This window comes from Elephas maximus, chromosome 18 (assembly GCF_024166365.1).
Source record: "Elephas maximus indicus isolate mEleMax1 chromosome 18, mEleMax1 primary haplotype, whole genome shotgun sequence".
NCBI classification, from domain to species: domain Eukaryota; kingdom Metazoa; phylum Chordata; class Mammalia; order Proboscidea; family Elephantidae; genus Elephas; species Elephas maximus.
The window spans coordinates 49,533,168-49,548,370 of record NC_064836.1 but is presented as its reverse complement, the minus strand read 5'-3'; the positions used below and the strand labels follow the sequence as shown (position 1 = coordinate 49,548,370).

The following is a 15,203-nucleotide window of genomic DNA, read 5'->3' as shown; positions in this document are numbered from 1 at the left end:
ATGGTACCTGTTCAATGGCACATCTCATTTAGCACAATTAAACTAAGTCTTAAGTTTCTAAAGAAAATACAAGCACTTTAGAACATTATTCGTCAGTATGTCGCTTTCTATAACGTTCAGCCTACATACATATCCACCTGAGAACTCTCTCAACTTACACATGTACACATGCACTCTACATACACTCACATACCCTACCTACCTACATTCACACACACATACACAACATACACCTCACACAGCCTACTTAGAGAGTCTGTGTGGCCTTTGTAGCCATGGTCTTGTAACTCCCACCCAAACGATTGAGCAGAGCTGTTTGATAGAGTACTTGTGGCCCACCAAAAGGACTGGTCAGTTTTGCTACCCCACTGGGCTTGAAATCAGCCACCCACCACCACCAAGGAAGAAGAGCCAGGAGCCAGCATGTCCTTTGGACCCAGGATCCCTGTACTGAGAAGCTCCTGGAAGGAGGAGGCCAACGGAAAGAGCGTTCTGTAATCCTGAAGATGGTGAGAAGCAGTGGAAGGAGAAATCCAGCAGGAGAGACCCAGCAGTAGGAGATGGTGAGGTAGGCTTCCAGGCCCACGTAGAGGAGAGCCGAGTGCCTTTGGAAAGAGGCCGAGAGTTGGGGGAGAGAGGTATGCCTATGAGCATGGCTGGGAAGAGGCTGTCCTGATGGAAGAACTGTATCCTGAGGGATCCTGAACCTGAACTGTAACTTCCCTAATAAACCCATCATCTTGAGTACTAACTGTGAGCTCTGTGTGGCCACTGCAATGAATTATCAAACTCAGCAGAGAAGTAGTGAGTGCCGTGGGAGGGACGGCTGGTGTCAGAATTGGTAAAGATGGCGGAGAGAGGAGGCATGTCTGACCTCTGCATCATAGGAATCAGCCTTAAGCTGTTGATCTTGATTTTTCTTCCCCCTCATGAAGTTAGAGGAGGTCAGACACTGCTCCCAGGTTGTTTTTACACGCACTCTACATACACTAACACACACACACACAAGCTCCTTTTTTGAAAAGAATATATTTTACTTATGTCTTTTGACTTATATTTACTTATGATATACTTAACCCTAGAAAGCAAATTAAATCTTTAATCATACCTTCCCCACAAAGTTATTGTAGAGTAAGAAAAGAAAAAAAAAAAAAAAAGGGTTTCCTATATGGCGACCTCTGTATAGAGTGCAACTTGTTTTACTAAAGAGATGTATTATTCACAGGAGGAATTCATCACAGAATACATACCTAAACACCCTGAGGTTTTTATGTATGCCAGGTAATTAAGCAGTGAATTCAAGTAGGAAAGCAGACTTTGTTTTCTTAGCAATAAAAGCTTCATTTGAGATGAACATTATAGTAGTTACAAGAGAAATGCAGGTTGTTTTTAGCCTTAGTCACATTAGAAAGCCTAACATGTTACTAACAGGTGAGCTTTAAAAATGCCAAATGCCATTTTCCTCATTTATTGATATATTAATCATCTTTGACATTATAATATTTAATGAAAGAGCTACATAGACTATAGCTGACTGTTTTTGCATTATTATTGCAATTCTTTATTGCATTTCTAATGGAAAAGGGTTTGGTATCATTAGTGAGATATGCAAAAGTATGCAGAATTTTACCCTGAAGGAGATTAGGGTAGAAATTCAGGCAAAGGGGCTTAACATAATAGTGTGCTAATAAGTCAACTCTCTGCATTCAAAGATTTAAACTTTTGCTCCGTCACCTTCAGTTGGATCTGGATTTCAAATCACAGGAGTGCAACTGCAGTTCTTAAATCTTAATTAGCCCAGCAAGCACACCAGCCCCTGGGTAAGAAGAAACACTGAAAAGAGGGCTCATACATCACACACTGTGTAATTCAGGAAGGGACGCAGAAGAAAATTATAGGTACTGATGCTTCCCCATCGCTGACATAAGCCAGTTTCCATCAGTGTTTGCAGAACTCTAGCACATAGTGCAAGATCTGTGAAAGCAGTGAAACTCTTGGAGTACAAATAAATTATGTGGGACTGCAGTAAAAAAATCTCCTAAGATGAAGGATGTCATCCTGGTAAATGCAGCTATGTGTGGGTTTCTGAGAAGAACCCAAAGGAAATCCAAAGACTAAAGTTTGTAGTTGTTGTTAGCTGCTGTGGTATTGGCCCCGAATCATGGCAAACCGATGCACAATGGGATAGAGCCACTGAGGTCCATAGGGTCTTCACTGGCTGATTTTCAGAAGCAGATTGCCAGGCCTTTCTTCCTAGTCTGTTCTGGTCTGGATGGAAGCTCTGCTGAAACCTGTTCAGCATCACAACAACACACAAGCCCTCGCTGACAGATGAGTGGTGGTTGTGCTTCAGGTGCACTGGCCAGGAAAGGAACCTGGGCTTTCTGCATGGAAGGTGAGAATTCTACCACTGCCCGCTATGTTTGTAGTAGTTATCTCTTAATAGTCATATAAGAGATATTTTGTGTTAAGAATGATAGCTAAAGGGAGAGAAAGACTGAAAGTTTATTTTTCTTCATATTCATTGTGTAGTCATTTTGAGCTGGATTTTTTTTTTTTTCCTCAACAAAATTTGATAAATTTAAATCCTTGGAAATAAGTTGTGCGTCAGTCCCGGGATCACCACAGGAGAGTACTGACAGCAGCCTTTCATTGGGTGAACAAGGCAAGAGGAAGCCACAGGAGTAAACGGTAAAAATAACGCTATTTCTTGGCAGAGAAGCAATTATTGGATTCAGCAATATGAAAGGCATAAATGTATGGTTTATCTCACTGTACATTTTCTCCATTCCAAAAATAATACCTTGTGCTCCTTAAACAAAAAAAAAAAGAGAGAGAGGCTTATTTTGAAGACTTCTGCTTATTTTCGTCAATGGATGATTTTACAGAGGGAAATATCAAGAAGCTTTTTAAGATCACATTCACCTCGTATGTTGCTCCTGATATACAAAATATATCACTTCTAAAAGTCAAGGATTTTTTATGTAATAGACTTGGTTGCCCTGTAGAGTGAACTTTTCATGGAAGCCCTGGACATAATTGAGTTTTCTTTCACATCTTTAAAGCTTTTTAAAATTCATGCATTATTTTCTTATCATTTTCAGAGCAAAGCAAAAGTATTTCCAAATCCTTTTTGAATTTTGTGTTTAATATTAACATATTTAAAGTGTTACAGAAATAGACGGAGTGGAATAAATCTTATGTAAAGAAGTATTTGATTTTTGATGCGTTTTAATGTCACGAATCGGTCAGTTAGTCCTAGTGGACCTGTTCCATTACCTGTCACAGAGCTGTCTAGGTTGTCCATACTGGATCCGGGTGTCTGCTCTAGCGCCCTCAGGGGCCTGTGGATTTCTAAAGCTTCCTCCTCCTCCTCAGCATCATCATCCGGGACATCTGTTTCCAAATCGGAAGTCAAGGCTCCGGACACATAACCTAATGGTGGAACGGGGGGCTGCGGAGGTTGGTTATTGCTTTGAATGTGCCTAGAATTCATATGGGGGGAAAAAAGTAATTCGTTAACATCCAATGCAATTTTCATCAGAATTAAACAGCATTTTAGCTACAGAGTCATGGTAACTCATTTTACCTTCTTCCTATTACTTAAATTTTGTAGCTTACAGTGCTTTCTTACACTTCAGTACAAACAGTAGACTATATATACATGCCTCCCCAAAGAAAAAAATCAATATAGTCTTAAATTCTTCTGTTGGGCTTTACGGGGGTGATGATCAATTACTGTCAGTCAATTCCAACTCATGGTGACTCCATGTGTGTCAGAGTAAAACTGTGCTCCACAGGGTTTTCAATGGCTGGGTTTTTTTTTTTTTTGGAAGGAGATCACCAAGGCTTTCTTCCAAGGCATCTCTAGGTGGACTCGAACCTCCAACCTTTCAGTCAGCAGCAGAGTGCATTAACCACTTGGACCACCCAGGGACTCCTTATAGGGTGATAAGCAGAGAAAAAATGCTGACCGATATCGTCATATAAGTAAATCATCCAAAAGAGAATAGGAATATTTGTCCCAAACAACTACTTAAAGCTGACTTTTTTCTGCAAACAGAACATAATGATTTTGTTCCTAGTTTAGTGTTGAGGTTTGGTGTAAATCACGGGACCTCCTGGGCCTTAGAAAGAAAAGATGTCTCATGAGGACCTTGCAGTAAAGACCACAGCCTAATAACCCCTGCTCAACAGTGAGCGCGTTATCTGCCTCGCATGGCTTTTTTCTTTTATGATCCCCATGACTCATTCTCATTGGCTGTTTGCACTCCAATTCACTTTAGGAAAGACATGACTACTTTGGGTTCTAACTGCTTATTTGTGTGTCTGTCTCATTCACCAAAGTCTTCAACTCCTCAAAGGCAGAAATGACTTCATCTTGCCATTTTCTGTGTTTAGAATATTAATGTGTTAGATCCTTTAGGATGAATATGTTTTCTTGTCTCTGTGACTAATTTGCTCTTTTTATATCTCAGAAGTGATTAGGTTTAAGACACACCCTACACGGATAATGGCCTCATTAATATAACAATGAAAACCCTATTCCAAATGAGATTACATCCACAGGTACAAGGGTTAGAATTCCAACAGATACACTGGGGGAGACAATTCAATCCATAGCATTGGTTTGAGACAACTTACCATTTCTTCTAAAGTGCTAAACAAATGCAGTTTACTTATTTATTTTTGTCACTGTCATTAGTTAATGGACATGTTCTGTTTACCTAGGGGCCTTAGGCCACTATGAAAAGTCTAACGATTGATTTACGGTGGGGGCTTTGAGTCACATGCTATCAGCTAAACCTCTAGAGGGCTGGAGACTAAGGTAAGCCATGTGGATAACTGTCCAAATCTGCATGACCGAGCCCCAGTAAAAGCTCTAGACAGCAATGCTTGAGCAAACGTCTCTGGTTGGCAAAACTCTGTGTGTATTGTCACACATGGTTTCCAGGAAAGTAATGCTGTGATAACTTAAAGTTTCACATTTGGAACCTTCCTGGAATCTGCCCCATACATCTCTTCCCTTGGGTGATTTTAGTCTGTGTGCTTTCATTGTAATAAACCATAACCATGAGTATAACATCTTCCAGTGAGTTCTGTGAGTCTCTAGCAGAATTATTGAACTTGACAGTGGACATGGGGACTCTTGAACTTACAGTTGGTTTCAGAAGTTAAGTATGGTCTTGGGGACTGCCCTCTAACCTTACATATGAGGTAATTACTATTATCACCATCATTTTACAAATAGGGAAACTGAAGCACAGAAATGTTAAGCAAGTTGTCTAAGGTCACAGACCTAGTAAGTGGTAAAGACAGATTCAGCTCCAAGGCAGTGCTCTCAACCTTGGGTGCAACTCAGTGAGACCCTCCACCAAGACATCAGAATCTCTTGGGTTGGCGATCAGGTATCGGTGTGTTATAATGTTACCTGCTGATTCCACAGTGCAGCCAAATTCAAGAACATCTGAACAGAGTCCATGCTTTAAACCATTTTACTGCATGGCTCCATTAGCTCTCTTGAAAGAAATCCCATGATACTTAAAGCAACTGGCCTCAACTTAAATAGTGTGTTTTATAAAGCTGCCTGATACGAGGTTATATGTTCTAGCGGTAGACCGTCTTTGAGCTTTGTGAGAATATATGTTATGACTGCTTGAGAAAATGCTCAGGAACCTCTGGTTCTAATAAAAGCATCTATATTTGTAATAAAACTAAGAGCTTTAAATGATATTCCTGTTTTTTGTATTTCTTCGCAGGTATATTTAGCTGTGTTTTTTAAATAAGTAGTCCATTTACATTGAGAATAAGAATTATCTCATTTTCTGCTGAAACTACCAAAAAAAAAAAAAAAAGACGCAAATACAATTTTTTAAAACTTTAACTTCAAGCACAGGATCTAAATTACAGAAGATAATTAGAGGCCTATCATTCAGATTTCATTTCAAGGGTCAGAGTTATATGTCACTATTTGAGAAAAAAGAGGAGAAAGGAGCTGTATAAGATTGCAAAAGTTGGCCCCCTTGCGTTCCTCATAGTTTCATGGGATACCTAAAGAAATTGCCATTAATAGCTTAGGAAATTTTATGGATTTATTAGACAAAAAGTAACTTTGTTTGTAATGTATTCTGGTTTTTATGCATTTACGGTTACTAGTGTTGCTTTTCTGTCTCATTTAATTCAACCCAAAGAAGGGCTTCTTCTAACTGACACTGACCATATGTGACTTGCGGAAGCTTACATTTACATATTCACAACCACATGCAGAATTAATTACAGGCCCTTTGAAGAATTTGAAAGGAGTCTCTTGTTAAGGACTTGGAAGTGAGTTCAAGGATAAGCTAACTGAAGCTAAACTGTAAATCAGGAAAGATTCTGGTGTAGCCAAAAGCACGTTAGCCCGAAATTTAGAAGATGTCAATTCTTTTCTAGGTTAACTGTCTAGCTAGCTAGATGACTTTGGTCAAATTATTTAACACTTTGCAGTCAATTCTCTTATTTAAATCATTAAAGAGTTGTACAAAACAATTTCTAACCCTAGCTGTACAGTTCCATGAGAGGCTCTTATAAATTTAATGTCGAGAGAACAGTTTGTCTATCCAAATGTTGCAGGCATGTTACCCCTGGCCTAATGAGGATTAGTTACCATGTTTGCTTTGCTATGTCAAACTGATAGGCCCTTGTCAACTCGTCCAGATGAGCCTGTATCATGGGCTGCATCTCTTCTCGTGGAGATGGAGTAAGAGTTGCAGTGGACTGCTGTCCAAAGGAGATAGCAGGAGAAGAAGCCACGCCTCGGACAGGAGGTGTTGGCACCCGATCATCATCTTCTTCCAATTCATCTTCCATACCCTGGTGCAAGTATGTTTGTACTGGTAAAGGTGGGCACCAGCTATCGCTATCATAGCTGGAAGTAAATGAGAAAAAAAAAAAAGCACGTTGACATGCACACAAACATACACACACAATTATACTGACAATAAAAGGCAACCACGTAGTATCTAAAACGTGCTCTCAGTTTATTTCCTCCTGATCAAGTTGTTGGTGCTACTATAGTAAATCACCTGACGGTTATCTTAATTTCGAATCGTAACCACATCTGTTATCTCCATATCTCAATTTATTCTTAAAAGACCTTATTAGTTAATTGTTACCCCACAGTTACAAAAAGCAATACATGGCCAACAAAGTTACTCATGTAGAAAAAATAAATCGCTAATTAAAGGCAACTAATGAATTCCGTGCTTGTAGATTTAACCACTTTCTTCTCCTGCTTATCCTTGTTTGTGAATAGAATATGCCAAGAGAGCTGACTGATTATCTAAGAAAGTTTTGAGAATCTCATTTACTCTTATTCTAGATCTATCCTAACCTTTCATTCCATATGGCATTCAGTCATTAAGACTTTGTGATACAAAATATACTAAATATCCTTTTGATTCTCTTAATATTCTCAGTAGAAACTAATGATTCCTTTTATTTCAACATCTGAATTCAAATCTACCAAACAGAAGTTCAAAATCTCTCTCCATAAAATACATTCTAAAAGAAAAAATCATTTTAAAGTGGCATGTTTTCACTTTTAGGGACTTTGGTCTAGGAATATGGACTATTAGTACAAAAAGTATTTATTGTAATGAAAAGCATTTCTATTTATAGTCTTTTGAGAGCCATTATTTCCAGAAGTCATGTAGATTCTAATATACTTTGCAAAGAGGCTTAAGGATAACATAAACAATATTATTGAATATAACCCTTCTATAAATTCGACCTCTTAAATATCTCTTGAATTCACTTCCTACACTTTATCCCTACTTTCACGATAACAGTTTACTCTCCTTATGTGAACAAGCCCATTAGCTTTCCCAGTCTCTTGGGATGCCATCAGCACCTCTTCTGTTCCATCCTCCATAAAGGCAACTGGATTATTTTTCTGAAACTGTCATCGTAACACACCTATGCTTAAAATTATTCAGTGATTCTCACTGATATAAGAAAAAAAATCCAAACTCATTAGCTGGTCACAAAAGACTGTTCTCCATTTGATTAGCCTCTTTTTCTAGCTCCGTTTTCCAACATTTCCCTGGGTCTTCAAATGGCTGTTCTCAGACCGTCTGTCTGTGAGCTCCTGCTCTTATCTCAGGCTTCGTGCAAATGTCATCAGTTTCGGGAAGCCTTCTCTGCCACCAGCATACAAAATTGACTCCAACTCCATAACGCTTACATTGTGTCACTTCCCTTATACTGAAATCATTTATTTCTGTGTCTCTATTTCCCTGCTACTTTCTGAGATCCTAAAACTCAAGAACTCTAAATTCTCAGCACTTACTACAGTGTTTGACACAACAAAAATACCCAATAAAGAAACTGAAAATACAATGAATATCATATATGCATATATCTTGTCTTGATCTCGCTTACAAACACTGTTGTGGTTGTTAGGTGTCATTGAGTCAGTTCCAACTCCCAGCGACCCTACATACAAAAGAACGAAACACTGCCTGGTCCTGTACCATCCTTACAATAATTGCTATGTTGGGACCCATTTTTGCAGCCACTGTGTCAGTAAATCTCATTGAGAATCTTCTTCTTTTTCGCCCAAGTATGACATCCTTCTCCAAGGACTAAGTCCCTCCTGATAACATGTCTCAAGTACACGAGATAAAGTCTACCATCCTTCCTTCTAGGGAGCATTCTGGCTGTACTTTTTCCAATACAGATTTGTTTATTCTTCTGGCAGTCCATGGTATATTAAATATCCTTCGCCAACACTATAAATCAAAGTCATCAATCCTTCTTCAGTCTTTCTTATTCATTGTGCAGATTTCCCATGCATATGAGGAGATTGAGAATACCATGGTATTGGGTCAGGTGCACCTTAGACTTCAAGTGACAACTTTGCTTCTTAACACTTTAAAGAGGTCTTTTGCAGCAGATTTGTCCAATGCAACATATCTTTTAATTTCTTGACTGCTGCTTCTATGGGTGTTGACTGTGGATCCAAAACCAAAAAAAAAAAAAAACAAAAAACCAAAACACTGTTGCTGTCCAGCCAATTCTGACTCATAGCCACCCTATAAGATAGAATAGAACTGCCCCATAGGGTTTCCAAGGAGCAGCTCCTGGATTCAACCTGCTGAACTTTTGGTTACCAGCCATAGCTCTTAACCACTGCACCACCAGGGCTCCATACCAAGTAAAATTAAATCCTTGAACACTGTTTATCATTATGTTGCTTATTGGTCCAGTTGTGACGATTTTTGTTTTGTCCATGTTGAGGTGTAACCCATACAGGAGGCTGTAGTCTTTGATTTTCATCAGTAATTTCTTCAAGTCTTCACTTTCAGCAAGCAAAGTTGTGTCATCTGCATATCTCAGGTTGTTAATGAGTCCGCCTATAATCCTGACACCACATTGTTCATACAGTTCAGTTTCTTGGATTATTTGCTCAGCATACGGACTGAATAAGTACGGTGAAAGAATACAATCTTAACCCATACCTTTCCTGATTTAAACCACACAGTATTCCCTAGTTCTGTTCAAAAGACTGCCTCTCAGTTTCCACATGAGCACAATTAAGCGTTCTGGAATTCCCATTCTTCGCAATGTTATCTATAATTTGTTATGATCCACACAGTGGAATGCTTTTGCTTAGTGAATAAAACACAGGTAAACATCTTTCTAGTATTCTCTGCTTTCATCCAAGATCAGTATGATATCAGCAATGATATCCCTGGTTCCATGTCCTCTTCTGAATCCAGCTTGAATTTTTGGCAGTTCCCTGTCGATGTATAACTGCAATAATTTTTGAATTATCTTCAGCAAAATTTTACTTGTGTGTGGTATTAATGATATTGTTCTCAATAATTTCTGCATTCTGTTGGCTCACCTTTCTTTGGAATGGGTAAAAAATTACCAACACTAACTTGTAAATTTCCAAATGATTTTTGGCTATTTTTCCATGAGTGTTATTTCACTTATCCTATAAAAAACTGAATTTATCACTCATTTATTTGACAGTCAGGTACCAGACAACTGGATATATTTCACAGAGCATTTATTCCAGTGGGGAAGACTGAGATTAAACAAATAATCTATATGACAGAGTCCTGTGTGAATAAACCCACAAGTGCCTGGGTGGTACAAACGGTTAACACTCTTGGCTGCTAACTGAAAGACTGGGAGCTCTCATCGACCCAGAAGCACTTCAGAAGAAAGGTCTGGCAATTTTCTTTCAAAAAATCACCCACTGGATACCTCATGGAGCACAGTTCTACTCTGACACACATGGGGTCACATGAGAGTCATGGTTGACTTGATGGCAGGTAAGAAGTGTTCAATGAATTCTGGGGTCTCCCCTCAGAAAAGAAATGTTTTAAGTAGGACATGTGGAGGCTCAGAAGAAGAGGAGTCTGAATCGTTCCCTAACTGACAAGAGCTGGCACCAAAAGAAGAAAGTTGGCCTTTGATGAGGCAGAAGAAGTTAAGTATGGGTCAGATTACAGAGGGACTCATCAACTTTGGGAAAGAGTTTGGAATTTGGCATATGGGTGATGGATAGTCACTGAGAGATATATAGGGAATGATATATTTCACCATATGTCAAAGTCATCTTTGACTGTTCAGTCTCCCTGGACCCTTAAATTCATTTCACCAAATTCCAAAGAGTCTTCCTTCAAAGTCAAGTTTATTTTTAGCTCCTTTCTTTTCATTTCCAGTACCATTTTCCTCTCTTGATGAGGCTACTTGAATCATCTTCTACCTCACTGAGTGACACACTGAGTGCTTCAGAGGCCCTGCACAGTTTCACAGAAATATTTCTTCTTAAATGTCATTTAAGAATAAATAAATCAGTGTTGGGAGAAATATAGCCAGAATGCTCCCTAGAAGCAAGGATGGCAAGACTTCTGTCTCATGTACTTTGGACATATTATCAGAAGGGACCAATCCCTGGAGAAGGATATCATGCTTGGTAAAGTAGAGGGTTGGTGAAAAAGAGGAAGACCCTCAACAAGATGTACTGACACAGTGGCTGCAAGAATTGGCTCATGCATAATGACTGTGAGGATGGTGCAGGACAGGGCACTAATCCCATATCTTTTACAAAATCTTTTATAAATATTTCACTTACAAGGCTAACCAGTTCTGATGTATCACTCTTCTAAAGCTGCATTGACAATATTTTGCATGTTTTATTTGGAAATTGATTACTGTTGTTTCCTTTAACTGTTGCCTAGTTTATTTTAGTATTTATCTGTTTACATGCTTATAGTATATTTCCTTAGCTGATATTTAAGCTACATTACAGCTGTGGCATTGAACTATTCCTGTTTATTGCCACATCTAACAAAAACCAAAACCAAAACCAAACCCATTGCCACGGAGTCAATTCCAACTCATAGCGACCCTACCGGACAGAATAGAACTGCCCCATAAGGTTTCCAAGGAGTGGCTGATGGATTCAAACCAAGCTCTTAACCACTGTACCCGAAGGGCTAACATAAAAAAAAAAAAAAATTTTTTTTTTTGACCGTAAAAATTGTAGGTGATTAAGGCATACTTATTTATTTAAAAAGGAAATATACAAATTGCTCCATTAATAAAGATGCTTTTTTTTGGTGAATACTTTATTTGACTTTAGATGCTAAATTGTTAAGTGAAGCAAAAATATGTGTAAGGCAAATCAAAAAAGAAGTATAACTGCTCATTTACTTAAATATTCAATATTTTAAGTGCCTGCTTTATACTGTATCAGTATCAGTAGTTATAATTTAATCTACACCACACAACTTGTTACAAAAGAGCAATTTTTTTTTGTGCCATAGGTAATAAGTACTTTCTCTACTTACACATTTGGATGAAGAAAGAATATGTTTATATATTCATTCTTTGAAATGCAAGTAGTCACCTACCTCCTAAAATTTCCCTACTTCCTAAGTAGTAAACTATTCTTATTTCCAATAATCTACTGGATATATATATATATATACACATATGGAATAAAATACATAAAGAATATAGGAGAATTAAGAAATAATGTGCTATAAATATCATGTGTTAAGGTAACTGAAGAAATTATAATTAATTGTACTCAACTCATTTTTTATTTTTCAAATCATGTCATCAGGTAAAGTTGAATCTCACCATATAAACATCATTTTTGGCATTATGCAAATATATTGCAATAATGCATTAAATGACTAAAAAAGATATCTCATTAGCTATTCATTTTCACTAGGGTTGATTTTATCACCAATTGTCCCACGTCTTTTCTTTAAAGTGACATTTTAGATAATCTACAACAGGAGTGAGCTTATATACCCCTGTGGGACATAAGCAGAACTGGGAAAAGTTTATGGATTTATCCTAGCAGTCTGAGCAGAAGGAGGAAAAATGGAGAAAGAGAGGGAAAGAGAAGGAGATAGAGAGCGGGAAAGGAAGAGAGAGAGAGAGAGAGGCAAAGAGAAGAAAGGACTAGGAAAAGAAGATGAAAGGCCAAAAGAAAGTGGAGACAAGGTGTGTCTCATACAATGAGGGAGACTTGTTCACCACCTCTGTGGTATGCATCTCCTAATCCTTTTCAGAACAAGGAATACTTAGGCTTCGTGCAAAGACTGAAGGGCAAGAAAGTAACAGATAACTATAAAATGTTAAGAAGAGTACAGCTCTGTTTTTTAGAGTTTCCTTCACATTTACTGAAATACATCTTTTCTGAGTGATGGAATTTCAACTTTTTCTTGTAGTAACATAAAAAATAAATAAAAGGCTGTGAAAATGCTATTAATGCCAAACCAAAAGATATTTTGGCCAACCTTTGCTATAGAAGCTTTTGTTGTTTGACTTCCTGTCAGTGAAATATGAGACATCATATTATCTGTCTTGCCTGGTGAATAATGAGAAAGATGACAACTAATCAATGTTGTATGTGAACTAACTTGTTAAAGGCCACAATCAAATACCAAATTACTAATAAAAATACAATAAAGTTCAACACCAGCAGAAGCTTGCCAATCTCTAATTACTATCACAAAGCAAGGCACCAGTTTCCCATTCAATGCTACCGATTCCTCCTAGTGTCATATGATTACAATAAAAAATACATTATATTTATAGCTAGGAACTAATGCATTTTGACAGCTTTTGCCAAGCTGAGTGAGGCTTACTGATGAGAAAGAATATTCACCATTGTTGCCATAATATTAAAATAACATTTAAATACTTTTCTACTTGGACAATGATTCAATAACTTTTTGATACTTAGCACTGGGGAAGGGGGGCAGGAAACTGGTCCAAGAAAGGCTTGGAAAGCAAACTGATGATACCTAAGCTTTGAAAAATGTCGTTAAATATTATAATTAAAACCAAGAGAAAATATTTTCAAGATTGTAAGTATTCTGAGTTAGGTATATCTCCAAAATCTACCCCTCATTTCCTCATTGTACATTTTCAAGATAGCAGCCAGCCTGCTGAAGTATCCCTTACATTCTCTCCCTGTCCTTACCTTCATGTCCTCCAATCCACCCCTTCTACTCCAATATCAGAGTGACTGAATGGCATACACATTTTTACAACTTGACCTCAAGACACCGTCTCAGATTTATCTCCTACACTATATATGATTCAAACTCATCAAACCTTATACACCACCTACCAATTGCTGAAGGAAACAGATAAATGATTAGAATGTAATGTGATGAGTATTACAATAGAGGGGTAAACTTAAAAAAAAAAGGAAAAATAAAGGAAAGGCAACTAACACTAGTCAGTAATAGAGCAGGGTTTCAAAGGCAGAAAAGGGAGTATTAAGGGAAAATTAATGGGGATAATTGCTCTCCTGGTGGTGTAGTGGTTAAGAGCTATGGCTGCTAACCAAAAGGTCGGGAGTTCGAATCCACCAGGTGCTCCTTGGAAACTCTATAAGGTAGTTCTACTCTGTCCTATAGGGTCACTGTTAGTTGGAATCGACTTGACAGCAACAGGTTCGGTCTTCTCATTATTTTATTTATTTATTTTGTCCTTTGGCCAGCAAAATTTCTGTCTGTTCACACTTCAAATGGTGACATTAGTGATATATTGTTGTAGTTGTTGAGTAACAATCTATCCTGGCACATAGGCTACTTTATGTTAGGGCTGTTTCTTGTTATCTGTGTGTGTCCTTATTGCTGCTGGCTCAGAGCCTGGTGCCCAACAGTCACACAACTCTGTTACTACTGTTTTTGAATAAATGATTTAAATTCACCCCAGAAGTTATCTTTCATAAGCTTCATCCAGGCTTCCCTTTTAGTAGGCATATTATTATTTTGAACACACTGATCCTTTAGGGCTTATCCTACAAAATAATGTGTATGTGTGTATGTTGCGGTCAGGGGGTAGTGCCTGGTCTTTACTTCCCTGTCTTGTAAAATCCCCTAGGGCAGACATTAGCTTTTCCTTATTAATTGTATATTTATCTCATTCATCTCTGTTATTTCCCTTCCCACCTAGCACTGGGCTTCATACTTCTTATGTACTTGAAAAAAATGTTTGTTGAATAAGTTCTCTATTACGACAAGGTAAAACACAATAACAATCAATATATCGTATTGCTTGTTAGGAATAAAAATCATTAAAAGCAAAAAAAGTGAATTCTAAAGTTTTTGTATTTTGTATTTAAAGAAAAATCTTATGTCTCAATTACAAAAGTTTCAAGTAAGGGCATACAGATAATTCTAAAGAAGATTTCTTCTGCAATATATTCAATGCTAATATTAGGAAGAGTAGAATATAAATAACCTAACACATGCTCACTAATATTTCCTTTTTAGTATCACAGTGTTTACACATTAGAAAACACTCATAAAGTGTAAAGAATATATTGATATATGGACAAAATCATCACAAAACCTACTAATTTTAATTTGTTCTTGTCATATTGACTTTAAAAATGTGTTTTTAAGAGAGTTCCTGACAGAGCAGGAGAAAAGTGGGGTGCAGAACTCCAATTCTAGTGAAAAGACCAGACTTAATGGTCTGACTGAGACTGGAGAGACCCCGGGAAGACATGGTCCCTGGGCTCTCTATTCACCCAGAACTGAAACCATTCCCAAAGCCAACTCTTCAGACAATGATTAGACTGGACTATAAGACATAAAACGATACTTGTGAAGAGTGCTTTTTAGTTCAATTAGATATGTGAGGCTAAATGGGTAGTTTCTGTCCGGAGG

At 37.7% G+C, this 15,203-nt stretch overlaps 1 protein-coding gene across 14 annotated transcripts in view; it reads right to left on the bottom strand.

Moving 5' to 3' along the window:
* ROBO2 (roundabout guidance receptor 2) overlaps nucleotides 1-15,203 on the bottom strand; it is a 652,610-nt gene that overhangs the window by 25,131 nt on the left and 612,276 nt on the right. For all 14 annotated transcript variants that reach the window (XM_049858165.1, XM_049858166.1, XM_049858169.1 and 11 more), the window contains 2 exons: nucleotides 6,647-6,907; nucleotides 3,280-3,485 (listed from right to left, as the gene is read on the bottom strand). In XM_049858165.1, the coding sequence (XP_049714122.1) occupies nucleotides 3,280-3,485; nucleotides 6,647-6,907 (467 nt within the window). The remainder of the gene's footprint in view (nucleotides 1-3,279; nucleotides 3,486-6,646; nucleotides 6,908-15,203) is intronic.